The 24,217-nt window shown below is 61.8% G+C and overlaps 2 protein-coding genes across 9 annotated transcripts in view; both read right to left on the bottom strand.

Moving 5' to 3' along the window:
• Positions 1 to 12,158: 12,158 nt before the first annotated feature.
• On the bottom strand, positions 12,159 to 19,792 carry LHX3 (LIM homeobox 3). Of its 2 annotated transcripts, none has more exons than XM_064366028.1 (6): positions 19,714 to 19,792; positions 15,383 to 15,554; positions 14,475 to 14,677; positions 13,667 to 13,818; positions 13,414 to 13,579; positions 12,159 to 12,580 (listed from the first exon to the last, which is right to left on the bottom strand). In XM_064366028.1, exons 1-6 carry the CDS (start codon positions 19,790 to 19,792, stop codon positions 12,159 to 12,161), a joined length of 1,194 nt encoding a protein of 397 aa, XP_064222098.1. The 2 variants fall into 2 exon arrangements, with proteins under 2 accessions (XP_064222098.1, XP_064222097.1); XM_064366027.1 differs by lacking the exon at positions 19,714 to 19,792 and adding an exon at positions 17,712 to 17,805.
• A 1,434-nt stretch (positions 19,793 to 21,226) lies between these two features.
• The window catches only part of QSOX2 (quiescin sulfhydryl oxidase 2), a 39,789-nt gene continuing 36,798 nt past the window's right edge, over positions 21,227 to 24,217 (bottom strand). For all 7 annotated transcript variants that reach the window (XM_012445239.2, XM_064366091.1, XM_012445242.3 and 4 more), the window contains one exon: positions 21,227 to 24,045. In XM_012445239.2, the coding sequence (XP_012300662.2) occupies positions 23,519 to 24,045 (527 nt within the window). In that variant the 3' untranslated portion in view covers positions 21,227 to 23,518. The remainder of the gene's footprint in view (positions 24,046 to 24,217) is intronic.

Raw genomic sequence — 24,217 nt, 5'->3', positions numbered from 1 at the left:
CCCTCCACCCAGCCCTCACCCCGGGTACCTCCTGACATGGCTGCTGTGCTTGGAGAGGTCAGACTCAAAGCTGCCAAAATCCGCCTGGAACCCCAAACGTGCAGCTCCCCTTGGCCCTCCCAAGCCCCTGTCCCAGGATGGGGCAAATGGGCTTCCCTCAGTTGCCCCCTCCCCGAGAGAGACCCACACTTTCTCTCAGTGCCCCCCCAAAATCCTTCACAAGCTCATGACCACATCCACCCACGTCTTACACGCCCAAACCCAGGCCCCAACCATAGTCCTGCTGCCCGGATGGAGCATCCTGAGCCAGGCAGGGCGCCCTCTGGGCAACCCCAGGGCTCCCACCCCGCCCAGGCTCAGCTTCTGTGGCCCTGAGCTCTTCCCACTGCAGCTCCCGCCGGGATGTTCTCCAGGCAGGGAAGCCTCAGGCCTCGTTGGGCACAGCCTCTCAGGGGAGTCTTCCTCGGCCATCACTGCAGCTCGGCCCCTTCCTGACCTCTGACCCTGGAAGGGATCCTGCTGCCTTGTTAAGGCCACCTCCCGGGCTGGGAACAGCATTTGTTCCCTGAGCCGTAAGGACAGCCCACGAGATAGAGGAATTCCTGGCCCCACACTGCAGGTGAGGAAATGGGGCTTCGGAAAGTTCCTGAGGTGACGAAGCCGGCCAGCTGCTCGGGGGCGCATCCATAAAGCATGAGGGCTCCAGGCCGTGGGGACAGCGTTGCAGAGGGAAGCTTTCCTCAGGTCCTCCAAGCTGAACTCAGCTGTCTTCATTATAATTTCATATGTGAGAATCAGGAGGCAGGTGAACAGCCCGTGCCTGTGACCTTCAGTACCTGCACAATGGAAACGGCCGGCCGGGCGGGGCGCACGCCTGGAATCCCAGCACTTCGGGAGGCCGAGGCAGGCGGATCACCTGAGGTCTGGAGTTTGAGACCAGGCTGACCAGCGTGGCAAAACCTCCGTCTCTACTAAAAATACAAAATTAGCCGGGTGTGCTGGCGCATGCCTGGAATCCCAGCTACTCAGGAGGCTGAGGCAGGAGAACGGCTTGAACCCGGGAGGCGGAGGTTGTGAAGAGCCGAGATCGCGCCACTGTACTCCAGCCTGGGCAACAAGAGCGAAATGCTGTCTCAAAAAAAAAAAATGAAAACAGCTTTGGCTAAAATTCAGAACAGTGCATTCCAACTAACCTCGAATTTCAGTGACAGAAAGGCTCCCCCCTCTATCAGCCGAGTCATTGTCGAACCCGAGACGTCCATGCCCAGCGTCCGGCCCACCGTCACTGCCGCCTGGGAGCCGTGGGAGCCCCGGGTGCCGGACCTCAATGCTGAGCTTCCTGGGTGGGGTCCCAGCAGCCACGCGATGTGTGTCTCCCCCGTCAAGTGGTTCTAATGCGCAGGCAGGGTCAACTCCAAACGCAACATATTAAAGATTCCGGCAGAGCACGCAGGGCACACTGGGAACAGTGGCCTCTTGGCTGCAGTTTGAGAAACTCAAAGCCACCCAACCAGGGCAGGGAAGGAGGGACAGCGGGGGCCGGGCAGAGACACGATGTCGACCGTAAACGGGGTCCCCACATGCTCAGAGGCCCCCTCAGAGATGGGAAGGATTTCGGATAGGGGTGTTGGCCTGGGCAGGGGAACATTCTAGAAATGAAGAGGAAGGCTGTAAGGTGGAGAGTCCTCCCCAGGGATTGCTCCTTTAGTCAGGGAGGTGCCCTGGGGAGGGAGATGCTGATTCCCCAGGGCGAGTCCTGGACCAGCGCCCAGACTCTAGGCTGGGTACGTCTGGTCTGTGTGTGTGCGGGTTGGGGACTCATGAGCCCAGATGCTGCCAGCATGGCCCTGTTGAACTGGTGAGCTGCCCCTACCCCGCCCAGCTTGGACGTGGCCCACAGTTGCCCGGTAGAAACCAGGAGAGAGGTCTAAAGGGCCAGCCTGACCTCAGAAGGTTCTGCCACCCCATCTTTGGAGGGTCACTGATGGCCCGAGAAATGCTCACAGGTGACACTCAAGCAAAGAGGAGGTTTCAAAGCCGTATGCCACAGCTGGGATCAGTGGCTCGTGCCCGTAATCTCAACACTTTGGGAGGCTGAGGCAGGAGGATCGCATGAGGCCAGAGGTTCAAGATTGGCCTGGGCAACATAATGAGTTCCTTCTGTACAAAAAATTTTAAATATGAGCTGGGTGCGGTGTTGTGTGCCTGTGGTCGCAGCTACTTGTGGGGAGGAAGGGGCTGAAGAGGATGGCCTGAGCTGGGAAGTGGAGGCTGCAGTGAGCCGAGATCCTGCTACTGCATTCCAGCCTGGGTGACAAAGCGACCCTGTCTCAAAACAAAGCAATACATCTCCTCTGAACCCAACCCTCGGCTGGGCATGGGGTTTTGTGCCTGTAATCCCAACACTTTGAGCAGCTAAGGCGGGAGGATTGCTTGAAGCCCGGAGTTGGAGACCAGCCAGCGAACCAAAGGGAGACCCCGTCTCTATAAAAAAAAAAAAAAAGTCCAGGAATGGTGGCTCACCCCTGTAATCCCAGCACTTTGGGAGGTCGAAGGGGGGGATCAGCTGAGGTCAGGAGTTCGAGACCAGCCTGACCAATATGATAAAACCTCATCTCTACTAAAAATACAAAAACTAGCCGAGTGTGGTGGCATGTGCCTGTAGTCTCAGCTACTTGGGAGGCTGAGACAGGAGAATCGCTGGAACCCGGGAAGTGGAGGATGCAGGGAGCCGAGATCGCACGATTGCACTCCAGCCTGGGTAAAAAGAACAAAACTCAGTCTCAAAAAAAAGAGCTGGATGTGGTCCCAGTTTTAGTTGCTGAAGTCCCAGCTACTCGGGAGGCTGAGGCAGGAGGATCGCTTGAGTCCAGGAGTTGGAGGCTGCAGCGAGCTATCATGGCACCGCTGCACCCCAGCCTGGGCAACTGAGTAAAACCTTGTCTCAAAATAAATAAACAAAAGTAAAATTTTGGGCCAGGCGCGGTGGCTCACGCCTGTAATCCCAGCACTTTGGGACACCGAGGTGGGTGGATCACGAGGTCAGGAGTTCAAGACCAGCCTGGCCAAGATGATGAAACCCGGTCTCTACTAAAAACGACAAAAATTAGCCTGGGGCAGTGACAGGCGCCTATAATTCCAGCTACTCGGAAGGCTGAGGCAGGAGAATCACTCAGACATGGACAGCAGAGGTCGCGGTGAGCCGAGATCAAGCCACTGCACTCCCACCTGGGTGACAGAGTGAGATTCCATCTCAAAAAAAATTTTTTTTAATTAAAAAAGATAAACCCACCCTGGGCAAGATACATAGGTGCACCGCCTAGGAGAACTCTGGAAGGAGCACCAGCAAATGGGGTGTGGGTGGAGGACGCGTGGGGCAGCGTCGGGGTTCTGTTTTCCAAATTTTCCGCAAGGAGCATTTGTCACGGTCGTAACAAAAAAAATCAACCAAGCATGTGAGTTTATACCTGCTAAGCATGGCCAGCCCGGCCCTGGGAGATGGGATTGGGGGAACCCAGTGGTCACCCGGCGGGGGTGGGGGGAAGGAGACAGCCCCTGCCAGCCACACTGCCTTTCAAATGCCCGGTGGGGTCGGGGCTCGGGCTATGCCGTCTCTCCAGGCGGTGGCTTCTCCACACACCCTGGCTGTGAAAGTCCCGGCCCGAATGTCTCAGCGCCCCCCGAGTGCCTTGCCACAGCCGGCCCAGCCCTCCCTCAGTTCTGAGGCCGGTGTCACATGAAGGACTGGGGGGACCCCTGTTTCGAAGCCAGCCTGGGCCATGGGAAAGGCGCCGCCCATAAAACTCCTGCTGCCTCATCCATCTCCACCACGACCCCAATCCCACCCCATTCGGTTTCACTTTAACTAATGGGACACTTAGTTTAATGAGGAGAGTTTGCATAAGAGGAGCCTGCTAATTAAATTTTAAACCTTGTCATTCCAAGGATTACGGAGCTCTGAACAAAGCATTTGCTGGGGGAGAGGAGCGAGCCCCCACCCTAGGAGAGGCCGGAGCTCCCCGCTGGCTTCGCCGATCTAGGCCCGAAGGACCTGATAAACCCCAGAGGGGCCCCCGGCTGCCACTGCGGAAAAGGAAGCTTTCATCAGGCCTAGGAGTCTCAGGGCCCTGGATCCCCAGGCAGCCCCCAGGACGGACCTTTGCTGTGAGGAAGTGACTTTGAGCGCCCTCTGGCCACACGCCTCCTGGGTGCTGGATGGGGCGGGGTGCCCGATGGGGCGGGGTGCCCAGCTCCCAGGGAAGAAGGACGGGGAGTAAGTGCTGTAAGGAACCGCCTCAGGCAGTGGCTCCGGGAAGACCCACCGCCCTTTCTGCCATCCTCCCTACCTCCTGCCCCAACCAGGGCCAGCCCTCTCAGGCTCAGAGCAGGTGGCGGCTGGCTGGTCCCACCACCTCTGTCCTCTGCCAGACCTAGCTGAGCCTTCAAGTGTGGCCACCCCTAATGCCCAGCCACCCACCATATCTGCAGCCAGCGTTGTTCCCCAAGCAGAGGAAGAAAATGGGGAGGGTGGCAGGAGTCGGAGTCACGGCGTCACCCCATTACATGGCAGGTCTCAGCCTCTGACCGCTCTGAAGGTCTGACAGAGCCGGTGGTCAGGCCGGGCCAGCCCGAGGACAAAGCTCTTGCAAACCTTTTGGCTGAGGACAGGACAGGGCCACTCTCTAAATGACCACCCGTCCGTGGGGCTGGGGCGCTGGAAACGCACATCCCTGCTGGGCCACAAGGCCCCCAGTTCCCCTCCCCCATGGGCTCTCCCTAGTCAAGGCAACCCTGTGGAGACTCCAGCCTTCCGGGGAAGCCCTGGGGCTGTGGGAGGTGGGTTACCGACATCCAGGCTGGCTGTGACCAGGCGCTAGGCACAGACACACTGCCCATGGCCCAGCGCCGTTTGCAGCCCAGACCCATGTGGTTGACCTGGACAGGAGAGGCCATCGAGGCTCACTCCCACTGCCTTGGGCCAAGACTCCCAGGAGGGGTGAGGCGGGGAGCGGCTCCGGGAGATGGGAGCTTTTGGAGCCAGGTGGGACGCTGCACGCTCCAGGTTCCCCACAAGATTTTCAGTCTGCCTCTCCCGCTGGTAACCAGGCTCATCCTCCAGGGCTGCCTGGGAGGGAGTAGTCCTCCCTTGAAAATTGAGGTCAAGTTCGAATCGCATAAAACGAACCAGTTTCAAGTGAGCCCCGTGCAACCATCGCCAGGGGCCAGTTCCCATCCTCCACCACCTGGAGAGGAAACTCCTCAGCCGCCACCTCCCGCACCTGTGCTCTGGGAGCGTGTGGGGGATGTGTGTGCTTGTGCCGTGCCGTGGGTGTGTGACCTCTTGGAGAGCAGACGAGCGTGGGGGGTGTGCATTCACCCACCCATTCAGGCTTTGCCTCGGCAAGCCCTGCGGTAACCCTGGGAAGGAGACTCGCTTTTCACAGAGTCAGAGAGGCTGAGCGGCTCGCCCAAGGACACACAGCACGGCCGGTGAATCGCATGGATGAGAAGGACAAGGGGCCGGTTCTTCTGAGTCTGTGCTCTGGGGCCTGCTCTGCCCAGGGCATCCCACCTGGGCTCCCGGTTCCCGGCCCCACCCACCCCGGACGGTGTGACCTGGGGGACCCAGCCCACCTGAGATGGCACCCCAAGATGGTGTGGGGGAAAGTGTGTGGAACTGGGTGTGGAGGGCTGTGTGGCATCTGGCGCCTGTGGCTCCCGGGCAGGGCTGACCCCACAGCGAGGCCGCATCTAGAGCACGAGCGGCGTGGACTCTCGGGGGGCGGGGACTGCAGAATCCGGAGTTTTCTCCTAGGTTTGGCCTTGGGCTCTATCCTACGCCCTGAACATGACAGCTGCATCTTCGTCTCACACCTACTTCTGAATGCCGAGAGGGGGCTCCGCTGGTCAGGACGGAATATTTTTATGGTAAAAAATGAGCTGCAGTTGCATCAGCTCCAGGAGGGTGGGAGCCGTCACCCGAGGTCGCACAGGCAGAGTGATGAAAATTCTGCTTATGAAGTCGCTGCTCCCCCATTAATTAGGGGGGAGGGGGGTGCTCCAGCGCCACCACGCACCTCGCCCACGGCCAAAAGCTTGTCAACATTTTCCACGAAGAATGAAAATGTAAATAACTTTCAGATTATTCAATGTCACCAAGGTATGGAAAAAGGTCGCCATACTGGGTGTCATTTATCTCGTTGTGGATTTAAAGAGCTTTTTTCTATTAAATTTCTTAAAATTAATGTTTTATGTTGCTCCAAGTAATTTAAACAATTATGGGCTTAAAGAATTGATCATTACAGCCCCTGGGATTTAGCGCTGCAGGTTGATTCCCTTGAAAAACCTCTGATTTATCAGAACTGCTACTCGACCAGGCAAGCCCCGGATTTGGGCCCCCACCCGCTCCTGTCCACCCTCGGGGAGGGGGGCTGGACCTGCCGGCAGATGGTGAGGAGGGAGAGGAGGGGAGGGCAGGGGTGTCCCTGCTCCTAGGGAAAGGGAGGCGTGTCGCTGTGAGTTCTGAGGCATCCCCTGCTTTGGGAAGCTCCTTTGGGCTGGAAGAAGCTCTTCGCGTGAATTTCATATTTAAGCTAAAAGAAGCCCTTTTCATGTGTTGGTTGAAATTATTTTATTATTCAGATATTAAAGTTTGATGGTGTAATACAGTTGCCGGATTCAGAGTTAAAAGCTCCTCCCCCGTCCTGCCAAGGGTCCCCCGCCCAGAACCCTGTGCCCCCCAACCCCCGCCCCTGCTGCAAGGGGGATGGCGTCCTGGGCCAGGGTCGGTCCTCCCTGGTCAGGGACCCCCGCTGCCTCTCGGACCGGGACCCCAACGAGCCGGAAATAAAGACAAAACGCGTTCCCGGGCGCACGCCCCGCCCCGGCTCTCTGCACCCCGGGCCGGCCGCGCAGAACCCTGGCCCTCTGAGTTCCCTGGGCCAGCGACGCCAGCAGAGCCTGGCAGGTCCCAGCTCGGGGTCTCCCTCCGCCCGGACCACCCTCTCCCGCCGCGACCCTGGGCCCCCGCCTCGCCCACCACCCCACCAGGGTCCCAGACCGGGAGACCCCAGCCGCGGGTGGGACCTCAGCCTTCGATCTGACCCCAAACCCCTAGGAGCCCCGAATTAGTGGCTGACAACCCGCAGGAGCGCAGCTGAAGCATCCACGTTCCGCGAGAAACGACTCCACCCTGGAAGGAAGGGGCGTCGGTCTCGGGACGGGGGCCCAGGGATGATGGGGGTCCGCCCTCTCCCTCCCTTCGCCTCACTACCGCCCGGAGCCTGCAGGCAGCCCCGCGGTCCGAGGTCTCTCTCCGCCTGAGGTCTGCGGCCCTCGCTGGCTCCCTAAGGCCTGGCGGGGGTCACGGTTGGGGCCGCGGCCCTAAGCCTGATTCTGGGTTCGCCCTCGTGGGTGCGGAACGGGAGCCGGAGGAGGTCGGAGCCTGGGGCGCGGGGAGGTCACAGGCACCCCCAGGCCTTCGTGGGGCGGAACCGGATTCTGCCAGAGCGAGCGGCGCGCGCTCCGCTCGGATCGGGAAACTGAGGCCAGCGAGGTCACGCAGACAAGCTGTCCAGGGCACCGCGGGTCTCCCGTCGCCGAGGCCACCTCCGCAGGCCCCGCTCCCCGCGCCGATCCAGCCGCGCCCCCGAACCCCGGCTCCCCGGGGGGCGTCGGGGGCGGCCACGGGCTCCGGGATTATCGACGCGCCGCCAGCTGGAGCGGGCTCCGGCGGGGGCTGCGCGCGGGCGGGCGGGGGCCCCGCGGGAACACTCGGCACTTTATTAACCTGTCAGCGCCTAAAAGGTCCCTGGCGGCCTGGAGGAGGGACCCGAGGCCGGGGCGGGTGGGGGTGGGGCCTGAGGATTTGCGCCCCCTCCTCGGGGCTGCCCCTCCAGCCCGCGCTGCACCCCGCGGCCGCGCCCCTCCCTAAATCCCGCCTCCGACCCGGGCCCCCGAGCCGCTTTCTCCCGCGCACGGCCCGTTGCCCAGGAAGAGAGTCTGGGGTCGTCCCCCCAGGGCCCGTCCCTGGCCGCGGGGCCGCCAGCCGGAGTCTTTGCCCTGGAGGCACCGCCACCCCCGGCCGCCCCGAATCTCGCGCCTTCGCCTTTACTCGCACGGGTCTCGGTCCCCGGGCGCCACCCCCCGTCCAACCCCATCGGCCTCCACGCTCGGCGCGCGTCTACTGGGCCCTGGTCGCCTCCATCCTCCGTGGCCGTCGAGGCCCTTCTCCTGTGCCAGGGCCACCCTGGTGACTGCGCGTCTCTCCGCTTCCCACGGTTGCCCGGTGCCTCCTAGACACGGAGGGGCTGCCAGAACCTGGGGGCCGAAAGCCAAGTGCCAGAGGGAGGGAGGGGGGCGCTGAGGCGGATGGGACTTGGGAGGACAGGACAGAATCCCCGCTGGCCTGGGCAGCACCCCTCCTTCCCCACAGCCTCGGGGTGGCGGTGGCGGGAGGCCCCTTCCCCCTCTGGGCCTCAGTCTCCCCACAGGCAGGGGCTGATTGGGGAGCACAGCAATTCTATAAAGGCTTGTGGAGTGAACAGATCCAGGAGCCCGCCAGAGCCCCTGCCAGGCTCAGCCCAGCAGACCTGGGGTCTGTGGGCACCTAGAGGTCAGCAGAGGTCAGGGTCATGGCAGCCTGGACATCTCCTTGTGATGTTTCTCAGAGCCCCTTTGCCCCAGACCCATCGCTGCTAGACCCGAGGGCTGCCCAAGCCTGCAAGGCTGAAGACAGTCTCCCATTCTTTTCTCCCCAGCTCCCCACCCTCTTCCCCCTCTTCCTTCCCCTTCACCCTCTTCCCTTCTCTCTCCTCCCTCCACACTCTTCCCTCCCCTCCCCTTCCCCCTCTTCCCTCCCCTCCCCTTCCCCCTCTTCCCTCCCCTCCCCTTCCCCCTCTTCCCTCCCCTCCCCTTCCCCCCTCTTCCCTCCCCTCCCCTTCCCCCTCTTCCCCTCCCCTCCCCTTCCCCCTCTTCCCTCCCCTCCCCTTCCCCTCTTCCCCCCTTCCCCTTCCCCCTCTTCCCTCCCCTCCCCTTCCCCCTTCCCCCTTCCCCTTCCCCCTCTTCCCCTCCCCTCCCCTTCCCTCCCCTCCCCCCTCCCCTTCTTCCCTCCCCCTCCCCTTCCCTCCCCTCCCCTTCCCTCCCCTCCCCTTCCCCCTCTTCCCTCCCCTCCCCTTCCCCCTCTTCCCTCCTCTCACTTTCCCCCTCTTTGATCCTCTCTCCTTCCTCCCTCCCCTTTCCCCTGGCTTTCTCTTCGGTGAGATTGAGGGAAGCAGCAGCTATGGAACTCAGAAGAGGACGTGCCTGACACTCATCCCAAAAGGATGAAAAGGATGTCCCTCAAAAGACAACTGGTCCCTTGGCCGGGTCAACATGGTGAAACTCCGTTTCTAATAAAAATACAAAAAATTAGCTGGCCGGGTGTGGGGGTACTACCAGCACTTTGGGAGACCGAGGAGGGCGGGTCATCTGAGGTCAGTAGTTTGAGACCAGCCTGACCAAATGTGAAACCTCAACTCTACTAAAAATACAAAAATTAGCCTGGTGTGGTGGTGGGAGCCTGTAGTCCCAGCTACTCAGGAGGCTGAGACAGGAGACTGGCTTGAACCTGAGAGACGGAGGTTGCAGTGAGCCGAGATTGCGCCACTACACTCCAGCCTGGGTAACAAGAGCAAAACTCTGTCTCAAAAAAACAAAAAACAAGACAACTGGTCCCAACCAGTTCCCCCCAAAAGATGGCTGGTCCTGGAGACACTTGGGGGAGATCAAAAAAGGAGGAAGACTCTGGTCCTGCAGCTCAGAGCAGCTTCCCTCGGCCGCATTCTGCAGGGGGCTCCCGCCCTCGCTGGGGGAACTGAGACCAGTGCAAAGGTCCCCATGAAAGGCACTCCCCGCTCCTCCACTGTCCCTCCCCTCCAATGAGAAATAGGAAACCCAGGCTCCAAAGGGGCTCCCTCCTGCAGCCCCCGCTCTGCTCCAGGGCGACCCTCGGAGGGCGAGACCCTCAGGAAGGAGGCCCAGCCCTGCCATCCTGCAGGAAGGAAGGCAGGAAGGAAGGCAGAATTGGGAGGGTCAACCTTGCCTGCTTCTACCACTGCCCCTATAGGAGCACTCACCTGGGGTGGGGGTGGGGCACATACACCTTCTGCCCGCCCTCTGAGGGGACTGTCGCCACTGTCTTCTCTTTACAGCAGGGGAAGCAGGGCTCAGAGGGCTTGCTTCCCTCAATCTCACAGACGAGAAAGCTCAGGCCAGGGGAAAGGAGGGGGAAGAAGAGAGGGGCAAAGAGGGGGAAGGGGAGGGGAGGGAAGAGGGGGAGGGGAGGGGAGGGAAGAGGGGAAGGGAAGGGTAGGGAAGAGGGGGAGGGGAGGGAAGAGGGGGAGGGGAGGGAAGAGGGGGAAGGGGAGGGGAGGGAAGGGGGAAGGGGAGGGGAGGGAAGGGTGGGAGGGGAGAGGAGGGAAGAAGGGGAAGGGGAGAGGAGGGAAGAGGGGGAAGGGGAGGGGAGGGAAGAGGGGGAGGGGAGGGAAGAGGGGAAGGGGAGGGGAGGAAAGAGGGGGTAGGGAGGAGAGAGGAGGGAAGAGGGGGAAGGGGAAGGAAGAGTGGGAAGAGGGAGGGGAACTGGGGAGAAAAGAGTGGGAGACCAGCCCAGGGTCACACAGCAAGTTAGAAGAGTCAGGATCGGAATCCAAGCTGGAGAGACTTCCACGACCATGAGGCTGGTCACCCTACAGCCTATGCCAGCACCCCTGTCCTGGGGCTGGTGCCAGCTGCAAGCTATGAGTGGCACACACGGCCCACCCCCTACCCTTGTCATGCTCTCTGGACATCCCAGCCGCTGCCTCTCCCAGGGACAGAGTGCGGAGACCCCAACCGCTCCCCTTCACCAGGAATGGATGGGCTGTTCCCGCACACGTCCTTCCCGTGCTCAGGAGTGTGGCCAAGATCCAGGAGTAAAGTGAGCCCAAATTCATACCAGGAGCCAGCCAAGCAAGGAACTAGGGAGGACCCAAGGCCCCTTCAGGGCTGCCTCTCAGTGTTCAAAGAACGTACCCCACACCCAACCCCAACCCCCCACCTCTGCAGCCTCAGAAAGACAAGGGCTTTGACCGTAACTGACAAATTTATTGAAGTCTTGGAAAGAGCTGATCACCCGAGAATAAATAAAAGACACAGAACATTCACAGAACCAATAGGTAGCTTGAGATTGAGGTTTGCGGGAGTGACTTTGACTTACACGCGGGCCAGCCTTTGTGTCTGGGGCACGCACAGCTGCAGGCGCCTCCCAGAAACTTCTTCCCAAAGGATCTGATGCAGGAGGCAGGGCAGGCTCAAAGGAGCCCCAGCCTGACTTCCCATCTGGGGCTGACCGAGCCGGCTCGGCAGGGAGGGCAGGCTGTTTGGCAACCGACCTCTGTGGGTACAGCCTGGACACCGAGGGCCTGGGGTGGGGTGGCGGGGGAGACCCTGAGGGGCTTAGAGAATTGAGCTTGGAGAGAAGGGGCCCCAGGCCTTTCTGCCTTCTCCGCAGAGTACTTAAGGACAGAAAGATCTAGAGACCTGGGATTGGGGAAAGCTGGTCCCAGGGAAGGTGGGGCTGGAGGCAGGGAGGCCCCCCGCCTTGGCCCTGGGGAGAGGAGGGGGCCTCTCCCGGAGGACTCAGGTGTGTCCCCACCTTTGCTGCCTCCTCCTGGGATGGGCAAGGCCAATCTCTGACTTAAAGAGGGAGGCTTGGGTAACGGCTCTGAGAGAGATGGAGCCTGGGAAGTGAAGGTGAGATCATGAAGATTCCTCAGTTCTGGAAATGAAAGAGCTTTTCCAGCCCCTGGGCTATGCTGGGCTGGGCCTCAGCAAGGTGACATTTCATGTCTAGAAACAGCAGCAAGTGCTCAGCTAATTGGTCAAGAAAGGGGAGAAGTTTGCTTTTAAAAAAGGCGGCTTGCTGGGCAGCCACCCACGGGCCAGCCCTGTGTCGGAGGAGGGGTCAGGTGGGTCCCTCAGCCCGCCAGGGAGGGAGGTGCCCGGTCGGCGGTGGGAGGCTCCGAAGGCACCAGCCCTCCCTTGACGCCCTGGCCCCACTTCCTCCGAGGCCCCAGCAGCCCCGAGCCACCCACGCAGGGGCAGCTCTCTCGTGTCTGGTGCTGGGTGGAGCCAGGCCTGGGTCAGAACTGAGCGTGGTCCACCTCGTCCAGCCAGGAGGCGGGGCTGGCAGGGAAGTCGGGGTAACCCCCGCTGCTCCCCGTGGAGAGATCGGAACTGGGTCCGTTCCCCGCCAGCACCCTCATGGGCGGGGGGCCGCCTGGGGCTCCCGAGGGCACAAGGCCCAAGCTGGCATCTGGGTACACCAAGCTGGAGAGGAGGGGCTGGGGGCCGGGGAGGCTCTGAGGGGCGGCGGGGGATGGGGGGACGCCGTAGGGGCTGCCGGGGCGCAGCTCCCGGTACTGCTCTGGGCCTGCCAGGCCTCCGTGCTCCAGTGTGAAGCTGCCCAGCGATCCCGAGGGCCGGCCCAAGGCTGGGGTGGGCTCCCCCAAGCTCCCGTAGAGGCCGTTGGCTGGGCCCGTTTCCACCAAGGAAGACTCATCTGCAACGGAAGCAGAGGCTCAGTCCGTGCCTGACCTTCACCTGCGGCCCCTCGGAGTCCCGTCCTGCGGGCGGAGGCACTACTGGGCGGGGCAGGAGCGGCTGCCCCACGACCATGACAGGTCAGCGCAGGCCCCTTCTGCTCCTGGAAGACTTGGCTGCCTCTGGCCCTCCACTGCCTGAGTCAGCCCAGGCTGTTTCAGGCCTGGTGGGATCAGAGTCAGGAACAGCCCAGCCAGGGCCCAAGTTTTCAGGACCAGCGCCACGGCAGCCCGGGGAGGGCACGGATACCACCACCCGAATTTTGCAGACAAGGAAATAAAATTCGAGAGAGGCTGAGTGAGTCTTGTACACTCTGTCAGGATGGGCATCAAGGGATGGGGGCGCAGCATCCTCAGCGCCGGAGAGGAAATAAATAATTCAGGCTCCACAGAAGGGTATGGAACCTCGTCTCCTTGACCCCAGGTAGCCCCTCCCCCAATTCCAAGCAGCTGGGACTCTGACTCAGTTCCTCCCCATATGCGCTGCCCATTCTCCTAAAAATCACTGCAAGGGCTAGGAGCCAGAGACGGCCTGGACACGCCCACCCCACCCCTCCGCATGAGAAAGCCCGTAGGCGCCCAGCTTGGGGACAGGTCGGGCCACGGGGATTCTGTCCCCACCAGGAGAAAAGCAGTGGTCCGGAATGGCCACCCAGGGCGGGGAGGGTGCTCGGGGACCAGGTTCTGTAAGTGAAATGTCTCTGAAAGTACAGCTGAAGGCGTCCACTAACCCCACGGGAAATTCAGACCCGCAGGCTCCCTGCGACCCCTCCGACGCGCGCTCCTCCCTCCACGAGCTCCGCGACCCCCCCGTCGCTGTCCTGCCCCTCCTGGACGCTGTCCTTGTCCGACTTGGAGCCGCCGCGGGAGCGCTTCATGCTGCGGAAATACTGCCCCCAGCGCTGCCGGCCGGCGTCCTTCTTCAGCCTCTTCTCCTTGGCCCGGCGGTTCTGGAACCAAACCTGGGGGCGGGGCGGGGTGAGCGGCCGCCCGGCTCTGCGGGGGCCCCCAAGGCCGCGGGCGGGAGGGGCGCGGGGGCGAGCGCTGACCTGTACCACGCGCATGTCCAGGCCCGTCTCGGACGAGAGCTGCTCGCGCACGTGGCGCGCCGGCTTGGGCGAGGTGTTGTAGGCGCTCTTCAGCGTCTCCAGCTGCTTGGCGGTGATGGTCGTGCGCGGCCGCTTGGCCGTGGCCTCGGCCTCTGCGCGGCGGGTGAGCGGTGAGGCCTGGCCGCCCCTCCGGTCCCAGCCGGACCCCCAGCGCGCCCCACTCCAGCCGGCGCGGGGACGTCGGGGCCCCAGGTGCCCACCTCCAGCCCACCCCACGGGCTTCTCCGAATGCGGGGGCGCTGGGAGCGACTGGCGAAAACCGGCGGCCCCCAGGGCGGGGTGGAGGGGGCGCCGGCGGAGGGCAGATTCTGCTGCGGGGGGCGGGGGGCGGCGTCTTCCCTAAAATCCCACCACCCTCGATGGCGCCCCCGCCTTCAGCCTTGGCCCCCCTACTCCAAACACTCTGCTCTCCCCGCGGGCTCCCCTTTATTCTAAGGGTGTGGGTATGGCCCAGTCTTCGCGTCCAAGGATTTAGCGCAATAATTCCGACTGGGGTGAAAAAGCCGCACACTTCGGACCCAATGAGTCGGTTGGGTTGCGGGTCTGTCCATGACTCCGCCGCTCCCGGCCTCGGCTTCCTGCTGCCGCCACCGCCCTGGCCCGGGCCCCTTAGAGAGCGCTTGGGGGGACCGCGCGGCAGTGAGGATTTCCCAGGAAGCCCCCACCCCACCCCACCCCACCCCCGGGCCTGGTCTCAGTCCCACTTTTTCAGACCAGGAAAGGTGGGGGCATCGTCCCTTCCGCTGACCTCGCTGCTTGGCGGTTTCATAGTCCGCCTTGCACACGAGCCGGCTGTCCTCCATGAGGTAGAACTCGTCGCCCGTGGCCAGCTGCCGCTTGCACACGACGCAGGCAAAGCAGTGCAGGTGGTACACGAAGTCCTGGGCACGGCGCACCACCTGCGTGGGCGGGATGCCCAGCTGGCACGCGGCGCACTTGGTCCCGAAGCGCCTGCGGGACGCACAGGGCCCGGCTCAGCGTGACAGCACGAGGCTCATTTCGCCCCGAGCGGGTCGGAGAGCGGCAATCGGGTGCCTGGGGAGGCGGTCCCGAAGGAAGGCTCTGTCCAGCCTGCAGGTTGGTCAACCAGCCTGGCCGCCCACTACCACTGAGAAGGAAACCTCAGCCTCTGGTCAGGAGGACCTCGGGGAGCCCGGTCTCCACTGCCTGCAGGACCCATGCTGGATCTGGGAAGGTGAATCGGGAGGGAGAGGACCCATCTGGGGCCGGTTTCTCAGACCCCAGAGGTGGAGCCATGAAGGCCACTGGGCCAGAGCCCCTGAGTCCTCAGCATTAGGGACAAAAACACCACCAATTTCAGGGGGACTAAGTTCAATAGAGTTCTACAAATGTGGGCTTATCTTCTCTAATGACTGATTCTGTCATTTAAGAAATAAATTGCTTTTTCTCCAAATAGTATTTGCTGATGTCCCAGCCAGGCCCGGCCACCCAGGGAGCACCCATGGAGAGGCCCCACCCTTAGCTTGGCCGGGCCACAGGGTGCCCTGCCTGGGTGACAGGATGGGGCTGGGATCTCGGGAGACGTGGGCTTTGAGGGCCTGGCCTCGGTGATTGAGGTGGCGGAACTCCAGGCCTCCTTTCCCCAGGGCCGGTGTGCCCTCCGCTCCCACACCAAGGCGAGGCTCCGGGGCTCACTTGAAAAAGTCGTCCTTGCAGTAAACGCTCTCCCCGCGGCTGAAGCAGCGCTCGGCCAGCGGCGTGTGGCAGTCGCTGCACTTGAGACACTTGCTGTGCCAGTGGCGGTCCAGAGCCTTGAGGATGAAGCGGTCCAGGATGTGCTGGTCACAGCCGGCGCACAGTGGGATCTCTGCGGGCATGAGGAAGCTGTGGGCCACCTCCTAGACCAGGAGGCAGCAAAGTCATCTTCACACCCCAAGCCGAGCCAGGGCTGCTGAGGGCTCCTCCTTTCCCTGCACACCCTCTTCCCCAGCCAGCTTAAGTGGCCCCACAAGTTCCGGGAGTGCGCGGGAGCTGAGGGGAAACTGACAACCGTCTAAAAATGTGTCTGTGAGAAGGAAAGCAGCCCGGGCCGTTCCATGAGACCGGATACTCAATTACAAAATGTTCCCAGTGCCAAGAAAGCTGCATGTGGAGCTCAAATGAAAACCCTATCCCAGGGGATCTGCTCTCCGAAGACAGGCAGGAAAAATAGGGAAACGGGTCCTCACCATCACCTAGAGCTTAGAGCTGGGGCACCCCATCGGGGGCTCCTTCACGTTAAGCGTCGTGGCCACTCTTTCTAGGGACTCCCCGAAAATGTGGCTGCCCCACCTGGTGGCCCTGTCTGCAGGCCGGCAGATAAATGACAATGTCGTCCCCATCGTTGGGTGGCTGCAAAAGTACTTATGAGTGGACTGGACAAGCCGATCTCCTGCCTTTGTGTCAGGCATGGGTGCCCCCAACGCTGTCACAGTTACTCAAACGTCCGGCTTCCCGCCGCTTCTGCCCCCCATGCCCCACTTCGGGACTGCAGGCCCCCTGGAGGAACCACGCTGGAGAGGCCCACTGGTGTCCTGTGGGAGCCGCGAGTCCAGGAGTGGCTTTTTTAGGTGCCAAAGGGCTGAGGACTCCCTCTGCACTTAAAGGAAGTCTCTGGAAGACGGGGGTGCACGGCGGAGGGGTTGGGACCCCCTAACATTGCACCTACCTCCCTGGCTGTGGATCCCACCGACTCCAGCCCGTCTCCCGGTGTTTGAGAGAAACCGGGAAGGGGCTCCCTCGACCTCTGGCGGAGAAAACCGTCCCCCGCAGTGGCGGGAAACCCGCGATGAATGCGCCCCGCATCCGGCAAAACCGCAGCTCCGGGTGAGGAGCGTTCAGGAACCGCCGCGGCGCGCCCGGGGTCCCCAACGTGAGCAGCGATCGCAGGGCAGCGAGGACACGGCATAGAGCGAGCGGGGTGGCCGGACAGGCCCGCGCAGCGCGGATTCAGCACCTCCGGCCGGACAGCGCCTCGGCCGCAACGCGCCGCCGGAGCCCGCATCAGGCAAAAGCCGCCCCAGCCCACCCCGCGCCGCGCCCGCAACCCCGGCCTTACGCTGCATGGCGACTCCGGCCCCGGAGGGGTCTCCTGCTCTCGGGGATGGCGGGGCCGGCGGAGCCTGGACGCCAGCCCGCCCGCTCCGGCCAGCTCTCCCGAGCGCCGGACGCGCAGCCCTCCTCCCTCCCTCCCTCTCTCCGCCTCCCAGCCCCTGCGGCCAACCCCTCCCAGGGACCGTCGAAAAATAAATAAATAAATAAATAAATAAATAAGTAGGGAACCTCGAGCCCTCACAACCTGGATGAAGCCCCCTTCCCGCCAGCCGGTCCCTCCCACTCCCCACCGGTCCCTCCCACTCCCCAACGGTCCCGGGCCTCCTTCCCCATCCTGCGGCTCCAGCTGGCCCGGGAGTCGCGGAGAACTGCCAGGTTCTCTAAGAACCTACGTGCTGGGAGCGAGAGTGGTGCCTCCAGGAAATTGGGGGCCCCGGAGAAGCGAGGTTTTTTCCTATCGACGGGCCCTGGACAGGGATAAACCGAGCAGGTGTCTGTAGGTGCAGACGCTGAAACCTGACTTAGGGGAGACCGACGGTCGAGGTTCAGCTTGACCTTGGCCCCTGCATCTGACTCTGTTCCCCTGGAACGTGGAAGGAGTCCGGGTGGGGCGCCCCTCTTGGGGACCCTCACTGCCCCGCCATTGCTACCTGCGCCTCCTCCAGCTCAGGGGCCGGTTCAGGGCTTCAGAGGGTCTCCTAAGCCCGCCCTGGACCCCCGAGAGCTTCCTGGCCTGAGCAGTGCCGCGCCACAGCCTCACTCCCTGACAACCCAGCGCCAGGGGCCCCGGAACAAACTCAGGAGGAGGCGCCCAGGCGCGGACCGACTCCAGCCCGGGTCCTCTAGCTCCTGCCAGTCTCCGCGGTCAGGCCCGGAAAGGCCCGAGGTTCTCCGGGTCTCCCCGGTGCAGCAGCTCGGCCAGGGCACCCACCTCGGCGCAGGTCCGCCCTCCGCGCCAGCAGCGCTAGCAGCAGGTCGCCGCCCGCCGACTCCCGGGCCGGGCCCAGCTCCCCGCGCGCCTCCATGGGTCCCGCCGCCCGGCGTCGCCACTCTTCCGGTCCCGAACTTTCCCGGGCCCGGCGACGCCACGCCGCAGTGGCTGCGAACCGGCGTCTGACCGACTCCCGGTGCTGCTGGGCGCTGCGCCCGCGGGCTGCCCGGGGGCCCGGAGCCTCTGGCCGAGCTGAGGGCGGAGCGGCCAGGGGGCGGGGCCGCGGCGCGGGGCGGGGCCGGGGGTCGCGGAGACGAGCCCGGGGCGACCGCGGACTCGCGCACTTTTGCGCCGGGACCTGCGGTGCCCACAGGCCGCACCGCGTGCTCAGCCTGAGGGCGGGCACCGGTAGGGGAGGTCTCAGGTCAGGGCTGCCCGCCAGCGTTCTTCCCCGCCTCGCAGCTTCCTGCGCCGGAGCGGGCCGCGGGCAGAGGCCTGGGCTCGAGCACACGCCAGGAGGGCTAAGGTTCCCGGGAGAGGGGTCGAGAAGGCAGCCGGGTCCTCACGCCGCTGAGGTTTGGCCTTGGGAGAAGAAGCTGGTTGGCAGGAGCTTAACCCGAAACGCGGAAGGGGTGAGTGTGGCGCCGAAGGCTGCGTACCGGAACCGCAAGGACCCGATCCCAGATGCCAACAGGCTTCTGGGCTCCACCCCTGGAACTGCGGCCCCGGAGTGGGCTCAGGGGAGAATAGCAAGCCTTGAGAGAGAACAGGCTCTGTGTCCTGGACACGCAGCTAAGACCTCGCGTCGTGGACGTCAGCGCTGGGAAGTCCAGGGCACTCCTCCATTTCCAGCCCCCAGCACTCTGGCTCCATCAGAACACGGTTTCTTTACCTGATATTCCAGCCCTTTGCCCCAGTCCACACAGGCGAGCTCTCCAGAACCCACGCTGTCCTTGCAGGCAGAGGGGCGAAACCACCCCTGCCCAGAGGGCCCTGGACCAGCGCCAGCCCTGGGCAGCCACCCAGGGAAGAACACAGCAGTGGGCGGCCCTCACAGCACGGGACATGGTGAGGACAGGAGGGCCCTGGCAGTGCAGAAACACCCAGGAAGGGTTGGGGAACTAGGGACTGATGCCATCCTCCAGGTCCCTCTCCCTGTGGGTCTGACGGTAATACTCTGTCCACTCTGCCTATGGATTCTGGACTGTGAGCTTTCAGGGGCCAGGCCCAGAAGGATGGGTGCAAGAAAACCACAGTCCCCCTGCCAGCTCCCAGCAGGTTCGATGTGCCCATCTTGAGCAGCAGCCCATGCAGCCAGCTCTCTGACCCTTCACTTTACATAGCACTTGTTACCCGAGAAGGGCCAGGGCAAAGACCCGAGGGCACAAAGCCGAGTATGCGCGGGCTGTGCCGGGTGCAGGCGGCGGGTGTCAGCTGCTGACGAAGCGGGCAGGGGCCGTGTGTGGCTGGACAGGGGCAGGGGCGGCAGCAGGTCAAGGAGGCGGCCCACGCTGCTGGCATCTGGCCGGCCCTCCAACAATGCCTCCATTATTTCCCAGCGTCCGTGGTGATGGAATGGCCCTTGGGGAGAGTGGTTCAGGCGGGAGACCCAGGCTTGGGTTCCCTGCTGTGGCGTCCAGAGGCCTGGGTGGGGCTGTGTGCAAGAGCTGAGGGGCACTAGTCTCGGGGGAACTTGGCACCTCTCTCTCGGCCCCATCGCCCCACAGCTGTGCCTGCGATGCACCCTTTTCTCTGGGGCCTCCACTCCATCGCTGTCCCGCACTCTTGCAGGCCAGCGCCAGGCCCTCCCGGCCACCCTGGGATCTGGAAACTCTCCCTGCACTGTGTTCCCATCTCTGTGTCCCGCCTGCAGAGCGGTGGGACTTTCTTGGCCTGGCCTCTAGCCCTGAGCACCCCCTTCCTAGCATCTCTGCCGCCCTTGCCGTTTCTGTCCTCGGTGTCCTGCCCGGGCTGGAGGCCGCGGGCACCCCGGGGCTCTTACCCCGAGTCCCGCCCAAGGTGCAGACGGCGGCGGTCCCGGGCCTCTCTCGGTCGCGCTCAAGCCCCGTTTCCAGCAGCATCGCGGCCACCAGGCCGAGTGGCTCGAGCCGCCCTCCTCGTAGGTCGACGTTCCCCGGAGGGCTCGGGTCTCCGAAGTCCCGCCGCGTAGTGTGGAGCGGGAGCCTGAGAACCACTGGGCCGGGCGCTGTCCGCGGTGCTGAAGGAGGCGCCCACTGCCTGCCCCGCCCGCGCGCCCGCCCACCTCCCGGGGTCCCTCTCGCCTCCCCGGTCCCCACCCCCGCTCCTGCCCCCCTCCCCGGTGCTCGGGCAGGCAGCGTCGGACGCGCACTCGGCAGTCTCCGCCCTCGCCCCAGACTCAGGGTGGCAGCGCCGGCTCCAGCTCCTCCCTGAGCTCCAGGCCAGGGTAGCAGTGCCCGCTCCACCTCCTCCCCAAGCTCCAGGCCTCGCTGAGGCGCCGGGATTCGCAGCAAGCGGGTCGTCCAGCCGCGGGGCAGGAGGCCATTGATCCTACCGTTCTGGCAGGCAGCCTCTGGAAGGCAGTGCCCAGGCCATGCCCCAGGATGGCCCCTTGCCTGATAACCTCCAACCCAGGGCTCACTGAGGCCCTCATGCAGGTATTTTGCTGGTCAAGGAACTTCCTTTTTTTTTTTTAAAAATAAAAAAATTGAGACGGGGTTTCACCGTGTTGGCCAGGATGGTCTTGATCTCTTGACCTTGTGATCCACCCGCCTCGGCCTCCCAAAGTGCTGGGATTACAGGCGTCAGCCACCGCTCCCAGCCGGAACTTCCTGCTCATAACCTCCTTGAACTCAGCCCTCAACTTCTGGGAGCTCAGCTCGAGTCCCCCAGGTTGCCAGGAGGAGGGGCACCTGCAGTCCCCCTAATAGAAACGCTGCTCAGGACTCAAAACCTTGGGCATAGGCAGGGCCTGAGTTCCCTGCCAGCCTCTGCACAGCCTGGCCAGGGAGGTGCCAACCAGACTCCTCCGAAGCCATGGGCAAGACTATTGGAGAGCACTCCCCTGCCCCTACCGGCACAGCCAAATTCGGGGGGGGGGGGGCAAAAGAAAACGAAACCCCACAGGGCACCGCAAACTCAGCCATGGCGGGACACTCACACCCGGGAAGCAGAGGGGTGGCCGTTCATGCAGGCTGGGGTTCCTCTGAGGTGCCCTCAAGCTGGGCTGCTGCAAGTGCCCTTTGAAGTGTGTAATTTACATGCGACTCAGCTGCCTTTCTTCTACCTGTAAAATCCAGGGTCTTGTCCTGTCTCTCCGTCCAGATCAGCTCCAAGGAGATAATCTATCATTGATTTCCATCTTTCACTTTCCATGTGACCCTTTGGCTGTCTCCCAAAAGCCAATGGTTCAAAATAAGAAATTCTAGAATTTCAGATGTCCAGTCCATAAACAGAAAGAAGGGTCTATTCTGCACCCCACCACACCCACCACACTCTCATTGGTAGAGCTGGTTCACATTTCAAAAGAATCACAATTGTTTTCAAATGTCAGATTCCTTTATTCATAAAATGTGCACATTATAGTTTACTTAAATACAAAACGTTCACTTTCCTTGCAGGTAAGAAATTTCACTGACATTTCCATATCAATTAGCTTATTTTTAATAAAAATCCTTCCGTTAAAAATAAATAAACATTTAAATTACTGAACTATTATATTCATTAGTCTCAATACCTCTTAAAATATTTAAAACTTGAGAAAATAGACTCTAAACCTTGCCTAAAGGTGGCATCCAGCTCTGAGCGGGTCACACGAGGTGTGTTAGAGCATGGACATGTGACCCCTGGGGCCACCTCCGCAGCGGCTCAGATCCCCACCACTGACACTGCTGAAAACCCTGCCCCTCAGCAGGTCCCAAGCTTGTCCGCCAAGCAGTGGTGACCCCAGACTGTAATAGGATGATGAAACTGCAGCCACACTGCGCTCCACATAGGTCTCTGGAAAGGCCGAAGCTGGAGATGGTAAACCTAACACTGCCTCAGGTCGCCCCAGCTAAAGACATTCAACACTAGCCAAAAGTCAGTTTAGTTAAGGGTTCAAAGGCAAATACACTGAAACCCATGTGTAGACCCGCCTGGTTTTCAAGCTGAAAGAGAAACACTTCGGTGTCTTCAATAACCCAGGTCTCTAACCAGCAATGAGGGCAACGTCACAGCTGTCCAAGCACAGAGGGGTTAAAAGTGTGACACCAGAAGAAATGCTCACGTGAGAGCCATGAAGCCGGAGGGCAAGGCATCAGACACCTCTCCCACCAGCTATGGGGCTGTAGGCAGCATGCTTAGCACAGCGGTTCTGTGACAGCTGTTTAAGGAATCAGCTGCTGACCGTGTTCCTCAAGCTGCAACAGTAACATCAATATTATGGTGGGTCTTACGAATACACCATGTGATCCGCAACAGTTAGTAAACACGAGTACACAACACCAAGGAGGCAAAGCGGAAAAAATATTTACAACTGTCAGAGACACACACACACACACACAGATGGTCACACAAACACATCTGAGCCTACTTTAGCCAAATCAAATTGAGCCTGTGAGACACACCAACAGCCACAAAGAAGCTCAATATAAATGTTCCCAGAAATAGTGTATTCGTTTTGTTTAAATCTTCAGAGGTAACTGACCACTAAACGTTTTGGGTTTAAAACAAGGTTTAAAATTATTAAATGGTAAAAGAAATCATGACCAAAGCTTGGGAACCAGTGCCTGTGTGGAGATCCTTCCCAAAGCAGCTTTAGGCAAAGGAAACCTGGCACAGGCGCCTGCCACCCTGCCCCTCCACGGGCCTAGAGCGAAGTGCGTGTGTGGCTGGGACCTGCAGCGCCTGCCACCCTACCCCTCCGTGGGCCCAGGGCAAGGTGCACATGTATGGCTGGGACCTGCAGGCCTCTGTGGTGCTGGGTGAAGAGCAGACCACAGAGGGGGCTTTAGACGTCTCCCTGGGGCCTGTGCTCCCAAGGGCAGACCACTCTCCTCCCCACCCCCCAACAGACGGGCCTCTGCTCTGAGCGCCGCCTGCCCGCTGAGCCCAGAGCTGCCCTCTGGGGACCAGCTGACCAAATGGCCCCCATTTACTTGTCTCTCTCTTGTCACCAGATAAACAAACAAAGGCGCTGCCTCTGAGGGTTAAATAAGCCACCATCCTTCCCATCCCCAAGTCCACAGCACAAGGCCTCTGGGGGTTATCTTCTGAAATGCAGCACAGCCACGAAATTCCTCGGCTCCTCCCGTTCAAATCCGCACAACTGGAGTGAAAACACCTGCAGAAGCGCAGAGAGCCCTCAGGAACCCTTCCCTAGGGGAGCGGTGGACCGCACACCGGACGGTCACCGGAGCCGCACTTGCTTGGAGGGGCGCACGCCTGCGCTTCCGGCTCTGCTCCGCCCCGCCTGGCTAAAGGAGAACACGTGGCAGCCTGGAGGGCGGGGCAACAAGGCCTTGCAGGATGAGACGGAGCCCAGGAAACTGGAGATTGAAGTGTGTGGGGAACACTATTTGGCCTGGACTCCTCGCCCTCTTTTAGAGGAAACAGAAGCCTTTTTGCTGTAGAACCTGTGAAAGGAGTATGAACAGACTTGAGCGCGCCGGGAATGCAGACATCCCCACAAAATTACCCCACCTCTTCCCGTCAGAAGAGCGTCTGTAAAACGAGGACTCGGAAGCCAAAAGGTGCCATCGGATGTGAAACCAGGCCCGCGCGTAAAATCCCTGATCCAATGTTAAAGCTGCAGGTGGCACGGGGCGGGGCTGCCTCTCCGAGGGCACTCACACGGCCGGGTGGTGGAACTTGACCTTCCAGCGCCTGGACCTCACCCGGAAGAAGAAGTACATCACCATGAGGAACAGGGACGAGGCCACGTACAGCACCACACAGAGACTCATGTCCAGGCTGGAGAAGCCAACCCCGAGGAAGGGCACGGCCACCTCCACCTGCTTGTGGACCTCGGGCCCATCCAGACTCTGGAGTCTCACGTCCAGCCTGTGGCGCAAGCTCTCCGGAAGGGCGGGCCTGGGGCCCAGCGCACTGGGGGGACGAACGCTCTGGGCGTCTCGGTCTCCGTGGGGCTTCTCTGGGGGAGTGAGTCTTTTCTCCTCTCCTCCTTCACCGGAATCCCCCTGGTCTGCGGAATACGTGTCTAAGAGATTGTCACGGCTGTAGTGCTGCTTCAGGAATGTGAGCACGTGGCCTTCATCCCAGCTGTCCAGGCCCTTCATTTCCTCATGGCAGGCTGGGCAGAGGTCTGGAGTGGGCCACTGAAGCTTTGGAAACCTGGGATCCTCATTCGGATGGCCTAGGAAGAAAAGGAAGCAGGAGAGCCAGAGGGAAGAAGGCCTGTGGGGCCAGGTGCAGCATCCAGCCGGCAGACTGCTACTCCACCCACCACGGGCCTCCGCTGCCCCAGGTCTGCGACCTGCCGGGCCTCCCTCCCTGTCCTTCCCACCCTTCCCTTGCAGTGCGGCCCA

This window comes from Aotus nancymaae, unplaced genomic scaffold (assembly GCF_030222135.1).
Source record: "Aotus nancymaae isolate 86718 unplaced genomic scaffold, 86718_ANA_hifiasm-v0.15.2.pri h1tg000063l, whole genome shotgun sequence".
Lineage (NCBI taxonomy): Eukaryota > Metazoa > Chordata > Mammalia > Primates > Aotidae > Aotus > Aotus nancymaae.
Note: the sequence above shows the minus strand (reverse complement) of the source record. Positions and strands in the feature narration are given on the sequence as shown.